Source organism: Emys orbicularis, chromosome 1 (assembly GCF_028017835.1).
Source record: "Emys orbicularis isolate rEmyOrb1 chromosome 1, rEmyOrb1.hap1, whole genome shotgun sequence".
Lineage (NCBI taxonomy): Eukaryota > Metazoa > Chordata > Testudines > Emydidae > Emys > Emys orbicularis.
In genome coordinates, this window is record NC_088683.1 from 233,538,232 (window position 1) to 233,560,677 (window position 22,446).

Below are 22,446 nucleotides of genomic sequence, written 5' to 3' on the forward strand. Positions count from 1 at the left end.
TCACAGCCAACCCAGGCCCACCCATGGCTATGCTCCTGCATAGAACAAAGAGAACAATTACAACCGCACACGCCAATGTAACATTTTCCATCTAACATTTTTCTTTAATTTTTACAGGCTATTGATTAAAGAGTATTCTACCATTATATTGTGGGTTGTGCATTCAATCATAAACAAAACTACATATAAGTTTATTGGCAGACATTGTCAAAAATGGGAAGGGGAGGGAGCTAAATTTGGCATCTAACTCCGCATTTAGAAACCTTAAATAAAGAGCCTGATTTTCAGAAGTTTTGCGTACCCAGCAAACTGCTCCTTCCCCAGGAATCCTGACTGTACAAGTCACTTCCCCACCCCAGGTGCAGCATGGCTCATTTGCATGCCACATTCACCAAGAGATGTGAAACAAGCCAATAGTCAGAAAACAGCTCAATCATTTTGAAAACTTACAGGGACTTCTAAAGTGATGTAGCTTTCTTCTAATCCTAATGATTTGAAAGCCATGGGAAAAACATGTAAAAAATGGCCATAACATACAAACAGGAAGTGGAAAAGAAAATATTGTGCTAATGAGAGACAGACTAAAATCTCCCCAAAACAGTGCTTTGCATAAAAATAAAGAGAGATCATGTTTTAATAGTTTGGGTTGAAGGTGTTTAAGGAGAACCTTTTGAATTTGTGTCCATGCCACATTATGTAAAAGCACCCCGACCCACATAATGCAACTGCTGTGTCAGCTAGAGCAGCCGTGTGTGCACTCACCTTTTTCCGCCTCCAGAAACAGAAGTGTGTGTTGCAGGAACAATTTTTATTTCGTATTATTACACCCTCTATTTCTTTAAAGAAAGATACTGCAAGCTCCCTTGTCTCATCCATCAATATGCTCCCACCCCTGCACTGAAAGGGATCGCTTTTAGGGAGTAACTCATTCTGTGCCAATTCAGTTCTTGGCCTCCATGCTTGGACTGTCAAGTAGGGTTGGGGGATGCTTTTTCTTTTTTGTCTTAATGCCTTGCCACACTTTTGTACATGCACTTCAGTTCTTTCACTGCTTGCCTCCCATTTCATTTGGAAAAGTATCTATTGTACCCATGTCTCCCAACACACACCCACATCATAGTGACCAAGCACTTCAGAATCTTTAGAAATACCCCTGTGAGGTTGGGAAGTGTAGTTATCTGCATTGTACAGATGGACTGAGGCACAGAAAGATTAAGTGACTTGCTCAAGGGCACAAATAATGGTCAGTGGTTTCCCCGTCAGCTGGTTTCTTGTAAAGTGACAATATTTCATGGATCACAATAATCTCAAAAGCTTTGGATGGCTTTGTTTAGCAGCTTGGTCTACCCTTTGTGCACAATCTATTGTACATTCCTAAGCCCCTAACATCTGCCACATACATCAATGTGGAGGATTTCTTCTTCTCATATTTATCTGCAATATCACTTGTTTTCAGAAATTTTGGAAGCACAGCAACCTTCTCCTCTGGTTTTGTGCAAAGTCCTTTTCCACAATGAGGGATTCAGGTTGTTCCATCTTTTTGCCGGACTTGCATCAAGTTGGATGAAGTTTTCAATGGGAAGGTTTGAGGTACAGGGTGAACTCCTTGGTCACTTCCAGGGAGAGACAGAGGAACACCAAGACACAAATTGAAAACCTGACCTGACCATATGAAAATGGACATTTCAACACAATTCTGTTTTGTGAAAACATTGAAAAGATTTGTCTTTCACTCCAATGTAGCATGGAAACAAATTACAAAAGTTGTTGCTTACTTTAATTGTTGTCCTCCAGCAAGCTCTATTTCTGAGCAAAAGAGCGTGACACACAAGATTGCTATTAAAGCCTGAGCTGAATTGCCTGGCCTATTACATGACATGAGGCAGAGTTATAGAAAACTTATTCTTGTTAGCTGGCAAAAGCAGTAATCTATCGACTCCAGCGGCTACTAACATTAGTGTTACCTTAGCTTACAAAATTGCCTTGCATTTCTCAAAAATCATCTCTGTGTTTCTCATTTCTCTAAATTGGATTAACACATTCTGTAGTTTGTCTCTAACAAGCACTTTCTTTGAAATCACTTGTTATATGGTAGCATCTGTGAATCTGATTAATGTACAGGTTTTTACTTCTGTTATTATTCCAGATCACTTAAGAAATTTAACAATACTAGTTCCAATATGCTGCTCCTGCTGAGCCCCACTTTGCTATTTTACCATTTATAATTGTTCTCTATTTATTGTTGTTCAGCCAATTTTGTATTAACACCAAAATTATTATGTTTATTCAAACAATATCATTTCAACTTAATTAGACTCCCATGTGGTAACCCATTGAACCTTTACAGAAATCTAGCTAGGTTATATCCTTTATCTATTGAAATTGTAATTGAATCAAAGAAAGCAATTAAGTTTGGTACATACTGTTTATGAACTCATGTTGCCTACAACTCATCAACTTACGTGCCTCCAAGTACCTATACCATGACTATCTTACTACTTATTTAAGCATTTTACATCGTAATGAGAGTCTCATTGGTTGAAAATATTTTTGAGCTCCTAAATTAGTCTTCTAAATAAATGTTTTAATTATAAACAATGACACAGAACTCAGGTACAGCATGACAACATGTGTTAATTATTGACTCACTATAATGACAACTGCATGCTTTAACATATTTAAACAGATATGCACACAGATCAATTTTACTAACAGGAGAAATCTTGTACTTCATTTCTCATCTTATCTGTTTCCAAATTAGGAAGGAGAGAGAAATGTCAACACCTGCGTGTTCATGATATATTATAAAAGCTTGAAACAGAAGTAGTAACTTATCAACAGCTCTTAAGAGTAAGTAATAAAAAATAAATTCACTTCACCTCAAAGCTTCTGGCCACACATCCGCCCTCAGTTATTCTAAACATAAAAAGTATTCCTATCATAGCATTGAAAGACATCAAGATATCAACATTAAGCTATACACCATAGGTTGACCAGATATATCTTTTTTCCATTTGAATATTATTATACCAAAATAGAACTTTGGTCTCTGTCGAGGTGCAGGGATGCTGTATAATTATTAATGCATGACTGCACAAATCAATTAGACAATATCTTACAATACAACTAGTCTACTGGTGTCCCGTTTGCATCATCATTATGCTGTTATTTCTTAGTAACCACACAGTATGTCAAGTGTCAGGGGGGTAGCCGTGTTAGTCTGGATCTGTAAAAGCAGCAAAGAGTCCTGTGGCACCTTATAGACTAACAGACGTATTGGAGCATGAGCTTTCGTGGGTGAATACCCACTTCGTCGGATGAACAGCAGGACTCTTTGCTGCTCACACAGTATGTAAATCTCTGTACTGTAACTGGATAACCATAACAGCCAGAATACTTGGATTTGCACCTTTTGCAAGTCTTTCTATTCTGATTGGCTACTGCATTTTCTCTTGTCCAAATTACTCCTGTACTCATAACTGTCAAGCTACTTGCCAGCAACAAAAACACTGCCAGCTGTAGTGCTTCAGTACAGACTCTCCCTACAGCGCAGGGAGAGGTTCTCCCATCACTGTCATTAAAGTACCTCCCTAGCAGGTGGTAGCTAGGCTGACAGAATTCTTCTGTCGACGTACACCAGGGGTTAGATCAGCTTAACTATGTCAGTCAGCGGTGTGGATATAGCACAGCCCTCAGCGATACAGCTAAGCCAACCTATGTTTTTAATGTGGGCTTGGCCTAATCAACTTCATATTATCATAGAAGATCAGGGTTGGAAGAGACCTCAGGAGGTCATCTAGTCCAATCCCCTGCTCAAAGCAGGACCAACACCAACTAAATCAGCCCAGCCAGGGCTTTGTCAAACCGGGCCTTAAAAATCTCTAAGGGTGGAGATTCCACCACCTCCCTAGGTAACCCATTCCAGTGCTTCACCACCCTCCTAGTGAAATAGTGTTTCCTAATATCCAACCTAGACCTCCCCCACTGCAACTTGAGACCATTGCTTCTTGTTCTGTCATCTGCCACCACTGAGAACAGCCTAGATCCATCCTCTTTGGAACCCCCCTTCAGGTAGTTGAAGGCTGCTATAAAAAAAACCCTCACTCTTCTCTTCTGCAGACTAAATAACCCCAGTTCCCTCAGCCTCTCCTCGTAAGTCATGTGCCCCAGCCCCCTGATCATTTTTGTTGCCCTCTGCTGGACTCTCTCCAATTTGTCCACATCCTTTCTGTAGTGGGTGGCCCAAAACTGGATGCAATACTCCAGATGTGGCCTCACCAGTGTCGAATAGAGAGGAATAATCACTTCCCTTGATCTGCGGGCAAGGCTCCTACTAATGCAGCCCAATATGCCATTAGTCTTCTTGGCAACAAGGGCACACTGTTGACTCATATCCAGCTTCTCGTCCACTGTAATCCCCAGGTCCTTTTCTACAGAACTGCTGCTTAGGCAGACGGTCCCCAGCCTGTAGCGATGCATGAGATTCTTCCGTCCTAAATGCAGGACTCTGCACTTATCCTTGTTGAACCTCATCAGATTTCTTTTGGCTCAATCCTCCAATTTGTCTAAGTCACTCTGGACCCTATCCCTACCATTCAGCGTATCTACCTCTCCCCCCAGCTTAGAGTCATCTGCAAATTTGCTGAGGATGCAATCCATCCCAACATCCAGATCATTAATAAAGATGTTGACCAAAACCGGCCCCAGGACCGACCCTTGGGGTACTCCACTTGATACCAGCTGCCACCTAGACATCGAGCCGTTGATCACTACACCCTTACATTCTTCAACTAAAGCAGAAAAAAAAACACTCCATGTTGTGACTTGGGGAAAAAAAACTATCCTAAAATTCATGAAAATGGGGTTCTCACACTGATGAGAGGGAAATTGTTTTATAACCTTGACCGGATTTCCAGCCTCTCTCTCATGCTTTCCACTCTAGAAATTATCAAGGCTTGTGGCGTTGCAATACATATGGAGAATCTGAGCTGCCTCCCACTTCTGGCATAAAACAAGGACAAGGAAATAAGAGAGGTCCAAAAGTTGTTTTGGTTTTCAGATCTTTTTACCAAACAGTGGGTCGGGACCACAAAGTGGGTCGCAACCCCATTTTAATGGGGTCGCCAGGGCCAGCATTAGACTTGCTGGGACCCGGGGCTGAAGCTGAAGCCTGAGCTCCACCCCCACCTGGGGCTCGGGCTCCAGCCCCCTTTCCCCCAACCCGGGGTCCTGTGGTAATTTTGTCACAAGGGGGTTGCGATGCCATGAAGTTTGAGAACCCCGATGTTAAACTATTATTGTTTAAAAAACTAGGTTAAACCATTTCCTTTTCAACACTTGAACAGCCCCTTTGGAAACAAGCTTCCTCCATTTACAGTTTGAATCCTTCATCTCCATTTTCACAGTAATAAAAACATCCATCAGTTTGATGGGACTTGGAATTCACTTTCCTTTACTGAACCTCAAACTGATTATTACCTATGAAAGAGGAAGCACTCTTTAATTATTGACACAAGCACACATTGCACACTGATCGCACACCATTTGGTGTTCAATTTAACCCTCTTCTGAGGAGCCCAAATCTCAGGTGGAAACTCTAATCTCCCTTTGCACTTTGGTTAGAACAACAGCAGTTTTCCCATCCCAGAAAAATATCTTGTTCTAATGGGTGATTCTTACATTTTGTCAGAAGCAGCAGGGATGCCTCCAGCATCTCCACATGGAAATCATCTTTTACGTGTGGGGTTTGCAGATGCGGTCACTGCATTTCTGAACAGTGAGGGGCCCCTTTCCCAGCATTTTTGCAGGCATAGTTAGTGAAGTCTTCATCAATCTTCCCCCTCACATGTAGATATAATTTACACTTCCTTTTGACTCCCTTGTTCAGTTTCCTCATCTTGGCTGCCATCATTTCCTCATCTTCTCCAGCTGACACACAAGCCCTGAATGAAACTGGCCTCTAAGGGCATGTCTATACTGCATCCAGAAGGAAGCCCCCCCAGCCCAGATTTGTGCTAGCACTCTAAAAATAGCTGTGTAAATGGTGCTTCAATGTTGCAGCTCAAGCCAGAGTTTGGGCTCCCAAGCCCACCTCTTCCACAGGCTTCAGAGCCCAAGCCATAATGTCCACATTGCTATTTTTAAGCATGCCAGCTTGAACCCTGCTCGCGCAAGTCAACCTCTCTGGGCTGGGAGGTTTCTCCCAGCTGCAGTGTAGACATACCCTGAGAAAGCTGTACTGGAGTTTTGACATTTGCTCGCACTGACTACTTCTTACTGTTACTTGTAATAGTTTCAACCCCAATTTAAAAACAGCTTTAAACAGTTAGAAAGCATTATTTAGCCAGCAACCAGGGACCATCTTAAAAAAAGGGGGAGCCAAGAACTTTGGTACAAGTGTGAATTTCAGCACAATGTGTATGTGGTGATGAGTCCCTTTTCACCTTCATAAAGACTAGAACTACATTTGCCCTTCCCCAAATCACTGATGTTATCTATGGTTAATAATAAAAATGAACATTAGTTGTACAGCAGTCTTCAATAGTTTTTGAATCATATGAACCCTTGGCTTTATCTTCTATCCCAGATGATAATAAAATAGTAGTCTTGGTATTTTTCTTTCACTAGCATCTTAACCCTTTCTACTACTCACTGATTAGCATTTAATACATTATTTGTCTGAAGTTGGGTGCTGTTGGCCATATGGGGTCCAAGAGTTGGCTTTCATTCCTTTTGTGCTAAAATTAGGGCCACTCTATTATTGATGCATAGGGGCATGTGAGTAAAAAGAGACAGCAGAGTCGCCCCTTTCCCATCCTCCAATGTTTTTGTGTAGAAGGCAATGTGGCTGTGTGAGCTCCGTAAGCACAAGGGGATACTACTGCCACTGTTTAGCAGTGTCACAGAAAGTGGATCTTGATAGGCTGGAGATATAGACTCTCCCGCCTTGGCAAGAACAATGAAACTGGTTCTGGGGACAGAACCACCATCTCCATCTTTCCTAATGGCTTGGAAGGAGCTGCCCTACAGCATGCTCCTCAACCCAGCATCTTTGAAGACATTTATACTCCAGTCACCATCATCTGCATCTTACACCTCATTGTCAGGAATTGCAGTTGAATCTGTAGGACTGATCTTATTCCCCCCACCCCCAGCCCCAAGTTTTCCTTTACAGTGCTCCTAAATATTTATGTACATTTACAATAAATTACCTAGAGACAAAATGGGCAAGGTAATCTTTAATTGGACCAACTTCTGTTGGTGAAAAAGACAAGCTTTCAAGCCACACAGAGCTGCTTCTTCCTGCGAACAATAAATTACCCAGTTATTTGCATAGACAAAATTGGCAAATATGCTTCTTCCATGTTCTCGGCATTTTTTTTTTCGTTTTAGCCTTTGTTCTCCATTTAGAGAGACAGTCTTTTTAGTTCTTGTTTAATAATATGGTGATGCAAATGGACATCTGTAATAAGTTTGGTGCAAGGCCAGAGGAGGGATTTATGAGTAATGGGGCTCTGTAACTAACAGGATCCGAATACCATTAGCCACAAGCAACTACAGGGCCTCAAGTGAGCCTGAACTGTTGATATACATAGTGTGTGCTTGGTCAGTGATAGAAAGAACAAGTTAGTTCCTGTCTCTTCTGGGTTCAGTAATAAGAGGATTAAGATAATACCAGTAGGTAACTTATTTACCCCTTATTCTTATGATAAGCAAAAGAAATTGAAATATTCAGGAGGGGGTCAGGAGCAATATGAACAACAATATCACCACTATATCAGTGATTCAAGAGTGTCACAATGTCATCTTGTTTCCTTCTTTCTAAAGAAGTGTAATTTTGTGCTGATACAGTATTTACCTATACATTTTCCTCTAGACATTAATATTCACTGCAAGCAACTTTAAATCATAAAAATGTATTATTTGCTCCATAAACTACAGATATATCCTTTTGGCACAGGTAGACCAGTTTATACAGTACAACTTTGTTTAAGCAACTACTTCTTACCTGAAAAACACTCCTATTGGAAGCTGAGTTATGTCTCACATCTGTTTGCATCAGAAAAACTGTGAAGTGTGTGTGTGTTGAATTTAATGGCATCCTGCAACAATGCAGTGTTGACAACTCACAATTTTATTGCCAATCTTGTGATACTTTCCTAAAGTCCCAGCTCTTGGAGGCCTGTGATTAGCTGAAAATCTCAGCTCTTATTTAAAAAACAAAAAAGGTTCTAACACTCATAGTTGCAGAGAAAACCATGAAAACTTGACCCATGTGTGCCTCAGAGACTACAAAAGCCAGAAGGTAAACATCATGATTTGTAAGCCAATCTCACACCTTTTGGGGGAATAACTCATGATTTCAGAATGATTGGGGTTGGCAATACTGCATATATATTGTGTGTGTCATATCATCCATCTGTCACTGAGTAAAATCCTTATGAAATATCCAATTAGTTGCTGTTTATATCAATTGTACATTTCAAAAATTATTTTTATTAAAAACAGCAGATATCTAATTACTCTGGCATTAAATAACTGTGCACTAGTCACTTACCCACAGTAAAAAGTATAAAATCCATATTAAACTTTGATTAAAAAACAAACAATTAGTAAAACTACCTCCTACTCAGCCACACATGTGAGATCTAAACATAACCAAAGTGTTTCTGTTGGGAGGATTTTCTTTTTAAAAACAAGCAGCCTACAAAACATATCATAAGTAACCAAAATGCTCACTAACCTTCACCTATAGCAGCTTCTTCAGTACCACTATAATTAAACCATAGGTATAAAAAGATAGCCTGCAAGTCTCTCTGCCCCATTTGAGGAGTCTGGTAATGTGGCAAATAGTCCTCATAAATGGACAAGTCATATATTGCTCCAGATGAAGAAATTTTGTAGGAAGATTTGCAGGTTGCCTTTAGTGTTATACTCAACACAAATCAATGAATACTTCAACCAGGCTCACACATGTTGCAGCAGATTTATAGGATGCAAGAGTCTGTTTTTATACCTAATGGTGTAGAGGTAGAAAGACGGGGGGAAATTGGTTACTCATGAAAATGAGTTCATACAACTGGTTTGAACCAGGCACAATGCATGCAGGTACTACCTAAACTGCTTCTCAAATCACTGAGCAAACTGAATACAGACATTAATAAATAATTATGGCATGCACAAAAGGTCACTGTTACAGTTAAAACATAACCATGCAATAAGGTTTAAATTCTACTCTCAACCTGCCCTCTTATTCTTAGGCATTGATAGGGGGAAAAGATTTGACCTATCATATGCACTGCAACACTCTGCCACAATGGAGAGGATTAAGGATGGAGTTTCAGCGATATTCTAAGCTTAATATCTTGTTAGACATTCATTAATATTTGAACGGTATTTTTTACCTGCTGTATCAAGTTTATGTCAGGAGTGTCCCATATTAAAGAGGATTGTGAACTACTCAGCTTGTACTGTAGATTCAGAATCTCTACAGTTTTGGAATGGAGACTATAGCCCGGGAAACTTGGTACTACAGGAATACAATTTAAAAAATAGCACCACTAAATGAATCTTTAGAAATAAGGGTCTCCAAATCTCATTTTGGTATGGATCCAAAATGAGTGTAGCTACCCTGACGTTAAGACTCTGTAGAAGCTTTTCCTTTTGCAGAGTCTCATTCACTAAAACCAAGGTCATCTCTACCTTTTCAGTTCAAGGCTCGAACATGCCATTCCACTCTTGACAAGTGACATTAACTGGTAATGCAGTGCTGTTGTAGCTGTGTTCGTCCCAGGATATTAGAGACACGAGGTGGGGGAGGTAATATCTTTCTCACCCCAACAGAGTTGGGCCAATTAAAGAAGTTTTCAAGCTTACACCGAGCTCTTTCTTCAGATCTGGGTTACTTCTTACAGAATATATTTGTGATTTACATGGAAAGAGATGGTTTTACTAACTCCAAGACCTGCAAGCTCAAGTGGGTTCTTTTTGGCTCCAGAATCACAGGCAATCGTTCTAGAATTGGGGTGCTTCAAGGGAATAAGGACTGATCAGTGATTGGGGCACTAGCCCAGGACTTGGGAGACCTAGGTTCAATTTTCTGCTCAGGTTTCTTGTGTTTTTGGGCAAGTCACTTTCCTCTCTGTGCTTCAGATTCCCCATCTGCAAAATGGGGATAACAGCACTTCTCTACCTCACAGGGGTGTTGTAAGGATAAATACATTAATGATTGCGAGGCACTCACAGTAATGGAAGTACCCAAGATAAACAGTTAATTCTGCCAAGTATGTATTGTCAGAGGGATGAGGGATAACAGAATCCAGCTCATTCTCACACAGCTGCAAGAGTTTTGCAGTGCTAAAGAGAGTAAAATTTGCCAGTGTAAATCTAAGAGATGTGCCTCTGCTTTCGGATATAAATTGTACAATAAAAAGGTGCCATTTTTACAGTCACTACTCCCACCCCCCATTCTCTACATAGTAATAATTAGTGAAAATATACAATGAAAGTCCAAACAAAACCCCATTTTTGAGATCATCCACCCAAATATCACACCTTCAATTACCAACCAGTTTCTTTATTAAGAAAAAAGTTTGCCAAAGTAATTGCTGTCACTTTATTCACTCTATGCTTACTCTGTGAGAACCTGTTAGAACATCCTGTTCTTTAATGCCTTTAGGAATCATTCACAGACATGGATAAGATGAATCACTGGTGAGGTCTGCACTTGTAACTGTGGCAACCTACTATGGGAAAGACAGATACCTTTTAAAAAGAAAAACCAAGCAACATTTTTCATTTAAGCCACAGAAAACTACTTCCTTGAGTCAGAGACCATGACAATAAAATTGCTATGCAATTCTTCCTCTACATGCAGCACTCTTTTCTGCCATGACCGTTTCACAAAATGAAGTGTGCGTTCTGTGTGTGAAACGAAATCCACAGGATGCCAGTTATGCATTCTCCTTACACGAGAGTGAAGCCAGTTTAACTTTTCATGCTGAAAACAGTTCATGTTAAAATGAAAGACAGCATGAGGTATTTGTTTTCATGAAAGCGTCCCACTGCTAATGCACCTGCTTCCCCCCCACACACACTTCTTAATAAGAACTATATGCAGTCCTATGCATTAGAAGTCAGTGCAGGGCTTCTTCTAGAAGTGCAGCTTACATGCAACACTTGGAGAAATTCAGAATGCAATGTTTGCATGGCTCTAAAACAAGAAGTGGTCCATCTCTGCTAACGAATCCAGTAGTCATAGAAGCGACTCCCTTTTTCCTATCTGAAAAAGGCCATACAAATTCCATTTCATCTTCATCTCGTAGCTATGTGGCAAAGCAGCAACAACCATGGGCTATGTACAGCAGGATTTATTGTTCACTAAAAGCTTCAGTAGATTGCCCGAGGATTCTTGGTGCTATAGTAAGCCTCACATGCAGCTACATAAGCAGATTCTGGGAAGAAGTCATCATGGTATTCTGCTAGAAACCTGAGAAGAAAGCACACGATAGATTAAAATCAGACAAAGAACGAACAGACTTAGGTTTAAAGATGCAGTAAAATAGGCTGTGCAATTCTCAAATCGTTTAAGATTAGCAAAGCATATGCTGATGTACATAGTCCTTCATGCACAAGTTTCAAAGTTTAAAAGGTGCTAAAGTCTTACACACACAGTGAAGAACATAGCCTTTCCTTTCAAATCTAAAGGAGATGGAAGGAGTTTGCTTAAGCATCACCAAAGAAAAAGCTGGGATAGAGGCTATGTATGGAAAATTTCAGTGCAAAACAAAAGTTTCAGGAAATAAGCATATGAAAACAAGGGGATACTGTAGAAATGTTTTCGCAACTTTACCTGTAGCAGACACTACCCGTGCCAACTATGTACTTTCACCCACATTTATTTTAAATGGAATCTGTAGCGCTACACAGATAGCTTTTATTGGATATCCAATAAAAGCTAACTGTCAGCTTATACCCTTGAAAGTAAGTATAATCCCATTTTCTGTCCTCCTGCGAGCATTCAGTGCCCTCCTTCTTTCATGGATTCTTAATTCACACACACACACTGCCCCACCACTCCCACACAGGAATGGATTTAGGGCCAGGAAAGCCAGGCAATCGCCTGGGGTGCTGGGCTCAGGGTGTTCTTTTTGCTGTTAGCGACAAAAGGGAAAAGAGAATGTTTGAAGTAAAATGTTTCAGGTATTCCATATGTGGATTCATTTTTCACTAATCTTCTACAATGTTCTGGACCTTTGTAGAATCTCATGGAACCTTCCAGACTTTCTGACAACTACATTTTCCTTAAACCTCCTACAATGTCATCAGCCGTGCCCTTGTGAGTATATAAGGGGTGGGGATTCGCCAGTCAGTCAGCGAGATATAAAGAACGAACTGAAGTGAAGTGAGAGCCCAACTGCAATATTGTGAACCTTGTTTTGTTGCGTAATTGTGAAAGTATACTTGTGTTTTAAGACTTGAAGAGTGTAAGTAGCGATTAATAAAGGACACATTTAATGAGATACCAGAGATATCTATCAAACCCCTATCTATGCAACAATATAACAGAAATACTGTTACTTCTTTTGCCATGCTTAACACAATGTTTGATGACTTTCTAAGACTGTGGAACATAGACTTTTGCTCTCCCTAACATTGTCTCTTTTCCCTTGTAAGAAATAAAAGATGCCCCCGACGAAGCCTTGAGGAGCTCAGTGTAGGAAGTGAAAAGCTCAACTGCAATCCAGTTTGCAGCAAGGGGCAAATCTGATGGGAAAACATCTGAAGCAGAACATAGACCAGGCTTTAAGCAATACCAATTGTCCCAGTGCAGAAGAAATTGAGGAGCAAAGTGTGGAAGTCCTATTACTAAGGAATTAACAGATTTATCTGAAGATAAGGAATGAAATGTGAGGAAAGTGATGGAGAATCATCCAGTTTTCCTAGCATTGTAAAGGAGAGTGATGACAAAGAAGAATCTGGTTTACATGAAAAGGAGAGAAACAATAAAGAATTAGCCTCGTATGATGACAAACAGCTGTGAGAAAAACCTGCACACCACAAATCAATACATTAGGATCACTGGCCATAAAGCAGAATCTAAACTCTGCTGATAATGATAATACAATTTTGAACGGGCCAAGAAAAAAAAATCGAGAATATAACATTTCCAGCAAATGAGTAGAAGCGACACTTCTCTAAGTCACACTGCAAAAGAGTGCTTGAGAATGGTGAGAAACTGAATTGGTGTTAGCTACTCAATATCAATGGACAAAACGTTCAGGTTTTGTTATAAAATAATTGACAAGAATGCCAAGTCACTGCTTGCACTTTCCGGTTACAATCACTGGCATAATTTAGCTGATTCTCTGAAGCAACATGAAAAGTCACCCGACCATTTTACAGCTTACTCCAAATGGATGTTGGTCGAGTCCATACTCAAGCTGAATAAATGCACAGATGCAGAAAACCAGCACAACATTAATGCAGAAACCCAGCACTGGAGGAATGTCCTCGAGCGTCTGATCTCAATTATCCTCTTCCTGGCAAAGAATAATTTGGCTTTCCAGGGCTCGCCAGATAAGTTGTTCACAGAGCATAATGGTAATTTCCTCAGTTTGGTAGAGCTCCTGGGGAAATACGATGATGTCATGCGTGAGCACCTATGTAGAGTAGTTTGTAAAGAAGCTATGGACCATTACTGCAGCAAAATTATTCAAAACAAATTGATTGACCTTATGGCAAGGAAGGTGTTTGATAACATATTGATGCAGCTCAGCAAAATGAAGTACTACGCCGAAATAATGGACTGCATTCCTGATATTAGACACAGTGAAAAGATGTTTACAGTAAGTTTTGTTGATGATGAGGAAGGCTGTAGCCAAGTAAACGAATGCTTTATCTGTTTCCGGTCTGTGGATGACTACTGGAAAAGACCTAGCAGAACTGTTTATGAATGTTTTGAATGAGAATAAAATAAAGCTTCAGGACTGCTGTGGCCAAGGCTACAACAATGGCATGAACATGAAGGGAAGAAACAGTGGCGTCCAGGCAAAGGTCCTTGTGCTGAATCCAAGAGCTTTCGTGCCTTGTGGCTGCCATTCTCTCAACCTGGTTGTGTCAGATGCAGCGTTGTCATCTTTAGATTCAGTATCTCTCTTCAGAGTACTGCAAAGGATAAACATCCTGTTTTCAGCATCAACTATCAGGTGGAAGATCCTCACAGACAATGTTACAAATCTGACCATGAAGCTGATAAGTGGCTCTTGCTGGGAAAGCCACATTGACAGCGTAAGACCAATGAGGTACCCAGTGACTGAGGTTTACAATGCCTGGACGGAACTGGTGCAGTCGAGTAAAGCTGAGGCCAGAATTCAACAAGGCACAAAGCTAGCCAAACCAGACCACTGACTTCAAATTTCTGGTCTCAATTGTGGTTTGGATGATATCCTGTTCCAAGTAAACGTTCTAAGCAAGGCATTACAAACTCAGTCAATGGACATGACAACCGCTACCATTTTGGTGAGAAGTTGCCTTGATTTTGTTGTGGCCTACAGAGACAATGGAATTGAAGATGTCATCACTGCTGCCAAAGAAATGGTGGAAAACTTAGGAGTTCAGCCGGTCTTCAAGAAAACTCATATTCATTGGAAGAAGAGACTGTTTGGTTATGAGGGAAAAGATGAGGTAATGGGAAACTCAGAAGAAAAATTCAAGAGGGAGTTTTTTTGCTTGCTCATTGACACTGCTCAAGTGTCCACTGAAGAAAGGTTCAGATAAATAAAGCACCACAAAAAGACCTGGGAGGTTTTGTATGACCTTCGTAAGCTCCAGTAGACTGTAAAACACTCTTGAACAATTGTATGGACCTTCACCAGACACTGACACATGGGGAATATTCGGATGTCAATGATAAAGACCTCTATGTCAAACTGGACAACATCTGTCACATTTTGCCACACAGGAAGCACTCTCCACTCCAAGTTCTTCAATTCATTCAAGATGCAGAGCTGAAGAAAACTATTCCTAATGTGTGAATAGCTTTGAGGATTCTGCTCATGCTGCCAGTCAGAGTTGCAAGTGGTGAGCGCAGCTTTTCAAAACTCATGCTCATTAAAACATATCTTTGATCGACGATTGCCGACAAGAGACTGACATCGCTTGCTATTTTACCGCTTGAAAATGCCACTGGCAAATCTTTGGATCTCTCTGATGCTGTGATTCAGTTTGCGAGGGCAAAGGCGAGAAAACGACCTTCTGAACTAAAGGACTAGGGTTAACATTCTAAGGCCCACTGTAACATTATTTAATATTGGGGTCCACCCAAAGTTGGTGCACTGTTCAATTTCTTGATGTTAGTACGTTTCAGTTATTCTTAAAAATAAAAAGTTTCTATAAGCTTAGAGGAAATTAAATTTTTTTATTTGCTTGTACATTGCATGATAAATACAGGTTTACAGATCCTAGCGTGCAAATTTATCATCTTATATGATAGGGATAAATCATGCATGCAAATAGTGCATCAAATTCACGAAATGGACTACAACTGCAATAACAAATAAGGTACTCAAAAGTTTAATGGGGGGAAGGGGTGCACCGAAGACGTTCCTTGCCTGGGGTGCCAGGTCTAGGGCAGGCCCTGATTCCACACACACTTGAACTGCAGTGTCTACAAAGGAACCACAGCCACATAATTTGGCATTTTTCCAAGATACCACAAAATGCATCATTTTGTTGCAGCAGGGTGACATTTTGTTGTCTCCTTGTTCTGCTGCGACCTGCCTCTTGTTCTCCAGCTTTCCCCATAAGGGGAAGTTAACTGGCTTAACAGTGCACATTCCCTTCACTCTTCCATGAAGCCATGCAAAAAAGGGGGTTGGAAGCCACATCTAGACCCCAGCTTTGATACAGAAACATGAGGGAAGCCCAAGCAGTGTAGCCTGAAGAGCTGAGCCCAAGAAGCAATGGTGCAGCCACCAATGCTTGGGGAGAGGGCTACTAAAACTGACAAGCTCTCCCTTCTCTGGGACACATGCACATGAAACCAGGGTTTGGGAATGGAGAAGTTTAGTAAAAAACAAAACAAAAACCCTCCTCAAAAATAATCCCTGTAGAAAATAAACAAGTTTTATATCACTTAGTATTTCCAACTATTAGCCATACTTTGCACATTTGTACATGGGTAGGGAAGCAATGGAAATCTGGTCCCATTGTGCTTGGCTGTTGGACAGGAGTTATCGGTTAGAAGCCAGAACTCCAGTCAGTAAATTTAGTATAATAAATACTTGGGTGTATACGATCTAGATGCAAGTGGTACCAATGATGTTCAGCGTATAATGTATAAAAAAAAAACCTGTACATTTCTCCAACCTTATTCCTCACTAAGCTCCCCTTAAATAAGTAATTTATTTTGATTTTGTATATTGAGAAATCTGAAGCAGCAAAGAATACCGAAAAAGAAGATTCTACACATAAGGTAATCAAAATTTAAACAGAAATACATTAATCACTAAAAGCTCAGAAGCTTATCTTTCATTTTAAATAGAAACAGACTACAGCAACCATGGAAAGGTGTTCTCTTTACTTAAAACTTTATTCAGAACAGGGTATCAAACATGTTATTTCTCTGGTTTTGCTTAAGCAAGACCACTACTTCACTATTTATACAAAATAAATAAAATAACATAATGTAAGCAATAAAAGACAGACATTTTATCTAGTGAACATCTCTTTGATTCATCATAATTGTTTAGAGTGGGCTCTGCCATCCTATGAAATTTCATTCATTCTCACGGGTGTTAATTACAGAAAGTCAACAGTGTAGGCTGGCAGAGCTCTATATTGGGCATAAAAGGTCCCAATTTTAAATCTTGTTGATGGGCCAAGACAGGGGGCAGGGGGAGACAATATGTTTCCATGTGATAGAATTGTGCCTTTTGGGCAGGTAGAGGGGGGAATGGAGTTGCTTAGGAAGCTACATACAGAAAACTACATTAGAAGAACTCTAAAACTGCCAAGTTACCTTAATTCTGGCATTATGTATTTGAGCAAGAGGGTTGCAGGGGGTGGAGGGGATGGGGGGAGGATGTTCCTTTGTGTTTAAAGCAAGGATTCCAGAGGCTCTTTTACAGACTGATGCTGGGCAAAACTATCATAATGCATGTGTATAAGGGCCAAATTGAAGGGCAATCTTCATTCTGGCATTTCCTAACTTATGAATACTTTACTGTGCAAGCTATGTTTTTAACTTAGTTTTTTATATGCAATATAATATGTACAGTCTACTTGTTTCACACTGGTTCCTGCAAAAGCTATCAGAAGTTTTTGCTCAGTACTTAACAGGCTAGCACGGGGTTCTCAAACTGGGGGTTGGGACCCCTCAGGGGGTCGCGAGGTTATTACATGGGCGGTCGTGAGCTGTCTGCCTCCACCCCAAATCCCGCTTTGCCTCCAGCATTTATAATGGTGTTAAATATATAAAAAAGTGGAGGATTGCTATGTGAAAGGGGTCACCAGTACAAAAGTTTAAGAACCACTGGGCTAGCACAAAGCAGAAAGGGGGAGGGGTAGTTCAGTGGTATGAGCATTGGCCTGCTAAACCCAGAGTTGTGAGTTCAATCCTTGAGGGTGCCACTTAGGGATCTGGGACAAAAATCAGTACTTGGTCCTGCTAGTGAAGGCAGGGGGCTGGACTCGATGACCTTTCAGGGTCCCTTCCAGTTCTATGAGATAGGTATATCTCCATATATTATGATTAGGGGGCAGATAGACAGAATTAAAGACTTCTATGAAAATTACTCTCAACTGAGATTAAGAAATTATATCAAGTGGTTCAGCAGAGTTACAGATGTATTATTACAGCTTTCTGTTCACAGAAATGATGACGGTTCCTTATGTATCTGGTCCTTAAACAATAAAAGGCTGCTCTTCACAATCAAAGAAACTGAAGATACTTTATAGTGAATATAAATGGGTTTTATAGGACAGTATTTTGGGAGTTGCCAAGATGAATAAAAAGAGTGGGAACACTTTTATTGATGAATAAAAACTAATATAGAACCAGAACTCAATGCAGTAATCAAGATTTGAGTAATCTATGTCTCCACCACACCACCTTAGTTGATCACTAGACAATTAGGTGCCACTCTGCTAAGTTTACCAGGCTGCACAACCAGTCAAAGACTTTATGCAACACTTAACACGGGACATATGATGGCACTCCTTAAAAAAAAAAAAAAATCTATTTGAAGAGTCAATGAAAAACTCTCCCTGCTCCCACAGAAACGGTTTGTCATATGTACTATGCACCTGTTTTACTGTAGGAAAACACTACAAAAAGCCTACCATAAATATAGTAGTTTTCTTAAAACAAGGAATGCTGAATGATAAAATACTACTGGACTTGACTAAGCTTTGTCTCTGTCCCTGGGATAGGTGGGTTGAATAAAGAGTTGGAATGAAGCACTTAAGCAGAACTGAGCTAATAAAGAGTCCCTCATTAACTCTAATTCTAAATTGATGAAAGAGCAATTAAGTTTGCAGTCCACAAACAAAACAGGTGAACAAATTTCTAATGTAAGTGACATTCTCTTTGATCCCAGCACCAACAGGTGGATCCTAGGGTGAAGTAATTTTAAATTACATTAATAAAATGGGAGCATCTGTGAGGGGTATCAGCTTGGTTGAAATATTCCAGAGGGTAAACTTAGGCTATGTCTACACTACCGCGGTAAGTCGACCTAAGCTACGCAACTCCAGCTACGTGTTGAAGTTGGAGTCGACGTACCTTAGGTCAAGTTACCACGGGGGGTCAACGGGAGAAACTCTTCCGTCGACTTATCTTACTCTTCTCGTCAGGGGTAGAGTACAGGGGTCGATTGGAAAACGATCGGCTGTCGATTTGGCGGGTCTTCACTAGACATGCTAAATCAACCTCCGGTGGATCGATCTCAGAGTGTCGATCCCGGCTGTAGTGTAGACCTGCCCTTAGAGACTTTACTACATGGTCTATCCCCTCCTACCAATACCGTGACTTCTGCTTAATTAGAATTCTAATCTTCATTTAAATTCTGATTCTGCCATATTTAGGCCCTGATTCAGGAAAGCTCTTAAGCAGGTGATTAATTACTGTCCTAAATAGGTATACTTTCCTGAATCAGACTGTTTACACTGAAATTAGAGAGATTATTCACGAGAATAAAGCACTACTCAACATGAGAAACAGCAACAGAACCAGGCTCCTGACAGAGTTCACATTTGTTAGATAACCACTTTTAACCAGCTCTTATCTCAGAATACTTCAACGCACCTCATCTTCCCAGCTCAGTAGCAAACATCTTTTCTTAAAATATATAAAATATTCCATTAAACATTTATCAAATGAATATCTGAAATCTGTAACCTTATCACACTCGCATGAAGCTTCTAGTAGCATAACTGCTTAACATTAATTGCACATTAGCACAGACTAGTGGACACAACTGACTACTACAATGAGTAACAAAATTACTTATTACTCCCAGAAATAGTATGGCTGCAGAATCCAGTGGACATTTTTTCGTAAAGTCACATCTTCTGCAACAACTCTGATTTTCAACAGAAAATAATCACACAAGACTTTTCTCATTGGTCTCATAAGATTAAACTCCTGTATACTTTTGTCAAATATTGATCTGACTCCCTACTTGGAAAATATTCAAAGTATGAAAAGAAATAAAATTCTTTACTGACATAATGCAAAAGGTTTGAGACCGGCAGTACAGGAGGTAAGCTGCTTTAAAATATTTTTAAAAGAAAGCTTTAAGGGATGCAATGAAATAGCCGCCTACAGGATTTACTGAGTTTTAATAAGATTATTAGCTTCTAACAGAAAAAGCTATTGACTACTAGGAAAGAACTTTCCTATAATCTGAAAAGCCACATGTTGGACTCGCAAAGATAAATTTATTGGAACTTTTTAGAAGTGTCATTTTAGGAACTAACATACTTTTCTCTAAATCCTAATGAATAAATAGAAGAAAAGTAGTGAATAAGAGAAATGGTGAATAGCTGTAGTCTTCTGGAAGCTGTTCAAGGACCTACATGAAACAAATAGATATGACTGAAAGACCATTTCCAGTAGAGACGGGTCCACAACACGGAAGACTAATTACAACTGGTACCCTTGGCTGACAGATACCAAGGATACAGGAGGAAAGAACGTGAACTTAACCTTTTCATCGAGAGGTGGCTGCTCTAGATCAGAATTATGGCAAATGGGTGCGGCAGCTCACACTAATACTATCTTTTAGTATTTAAACAGCATATCAAGGTATGCTAGGTGCCTCACATGACAGACAGAAATCTGCGACATCTACTCCAAATAGTTTACAGCCCAATAGCACATTTTATTAAAAATAGACTGAAATTACATAGTTGGGGGAAAACAAATTCTTACACTATACCCATGGTATCTGGCAGGAAGGTTTGAGGTAGCTGTCATAGGTGGTGCGTGCTACTGTACATTGTGAGTAAAAGGAGTGCTTGCACCAGCATCCACTATCTTAAATTCACTAGGTCAGAAAAGCTTTGAGCTAGGGGGGTTACACCCAGTGACATTCCAGAACTATGAAGTCCCAAGGTTGAGAATTCCTGGACACATGGATCTACTAGAGAAATTAGTAACATTAATTGTGCTTATGTGGCAACAGCCTTCATATGTCAGAACAATGTTAAGCAAAATAATCCCATAATATCTGCCTTTCATAGGTTATGCTATTCATCAGATGGTTATGGAAAAATAAAGTCTTATATTAAATCTCATCTCTCTCAAGTCACCTCTTCTCCTGGTTCTGTGTAGGACATGACCAATCTTACATACCTAATTTCAGTGTCACCAAATATGCACATACCTCTATGAACCTAGTGATAAAATCATACAAGTATAGGACTCAATGGGACCTCAACAGGTCATCTAGTCCAGTCCTCTGCACTTAAGGCAGAACTAAGTAATAACTAGACCATTCCTTACAGGTGTTTGTCTAACCTGTTCTTAAAAAGCTCCAATGATGGAAATTCCACAGCCTCCCTAGACAATTTGTTCCAATGCTTAACTACCCTGACAGTTAGAAAGTTTTTCCTAATATACAATCTCAGCCTCAACTGCTGCAATTTAAGCCCATTGTTTCTTGTCCTGTCCCCAGAGGTTAACGAGATCAATTTTTCACCCTCCTCCTTGTAACAACCTTTAATGTACTTGAAAACTTGTCCCTCCCCCTCAGTCTTCTCTTCTCAAGACTAAACAAACCCATCTTTTTCAGTCTTTCCTCACAGGTCATGTTTTCTAGACCTTTAATCATTTTTGTTGCTCTCTGGATTTTCGCCAATTTGTCTACATTTTTCCTGAAATGTGGTGCCGAGAACTGGACATGATACTCCAACTGAGGCCTTATCAGCACAGAGTACAGTGGAAGAATTATTTCTTGCGTCTTGCTTACAACACTCCTGCAGATACATCCCAGGATGATGTTTGCCTTTTTTTTTTTTTTTTTTTTTGCACAACAGTGTTACAATGTTGACTCATATTTAGTTTGTGATCCACTATGACCTCCAGATACCTTTCTGCAGTACTCCATCCCAGGCAGTCATTTCCCATTTTGTGTGTGTACAACTGACTGCTCCTAAGTGGAATACTTTGCATTTGTCCTTATTGAATTTCATCCTATTTACTCCAGACCATTTCTCCAGTTTGTCCAGATCATTTTGAATTACAATCCTATCCTTCACAGCACTTGCAACCCCTCCCAGCTTGGTATCATTCTCAATCTTTATAACTGTACTCTCTATGCCATTATCTAAATCCTTTATGAAAATATTGAACAGAACCGGACCTAGGACAGATCTCTGCAGGACCCCACTCTATACGCCCTTCTACCTTAACTGATAACCATTGATAACTACTCTCTGGGAATGATTTTCCAACCAGTCATGCATCCACCTTATAGTAGCTGTAGCTAAGCTACATTTCCCTAGTTTGTTCATGAGGTCATGTGAGACAGTATCAGAAGACTTAGTAAAGTCAAAATATAACACATCTACCACTTCCCCCCTATCCACAAGGCTTCTTACCCTGTCAAAGAAAGCTATTAGGCTGGTTTGACACAGTTTGTTCTTGACAAATCCAGACTTACTTATCACCTTATCTTCTAGGTGTCTGGAAACTGATTGCTTAATTATTTGCTCCATTATCTTTCCAGGTACTGAAGTTAAGCTGACTGATCTGTAATTCCCTGGGTTTTCCTTATTCCCCTTTTTATAGATTGGCACTATATTTGCCCTCTTCCAATCCTCTGGAATCTCCCCCATCCACCATGATTTTTCTAAGATAACCGTTAATGGGTCAGATATCTCCTCAATGAGCTCCTTGAGTATTCTAGGATGTAATTCATCAGGCCCGGGTGACTTCAAAAC

At 40.1% G+C, this 22,446-nt stretch overlaps 1 protein-coding gene across 1 annotated transcript in view; it reads right to left on the reverse strand.

Annotated features, from left to right (window-relative positions):
• Positions 1-10,578: 10,578 nt before the first annotated feature.
• MSL3 (MSL complex subunit 3) overlaps positions 10,579-22,446 on the reverse strand; it is a 36,011-nt gene continuing 24,143 nt past the window's right edge. The window contains exon 13 of the mRNA XM_065414520.1: positions 10,579-11,488. Within this exon, the coding sequence (XP_065270592.1) occupies positions 11,389-11,488 (100 nt within the window). The 3' untranslated portion in view covers positions 10,579-11,388. The remainder of the gene's footprint in view (positions 11,489-22,446) is intronic.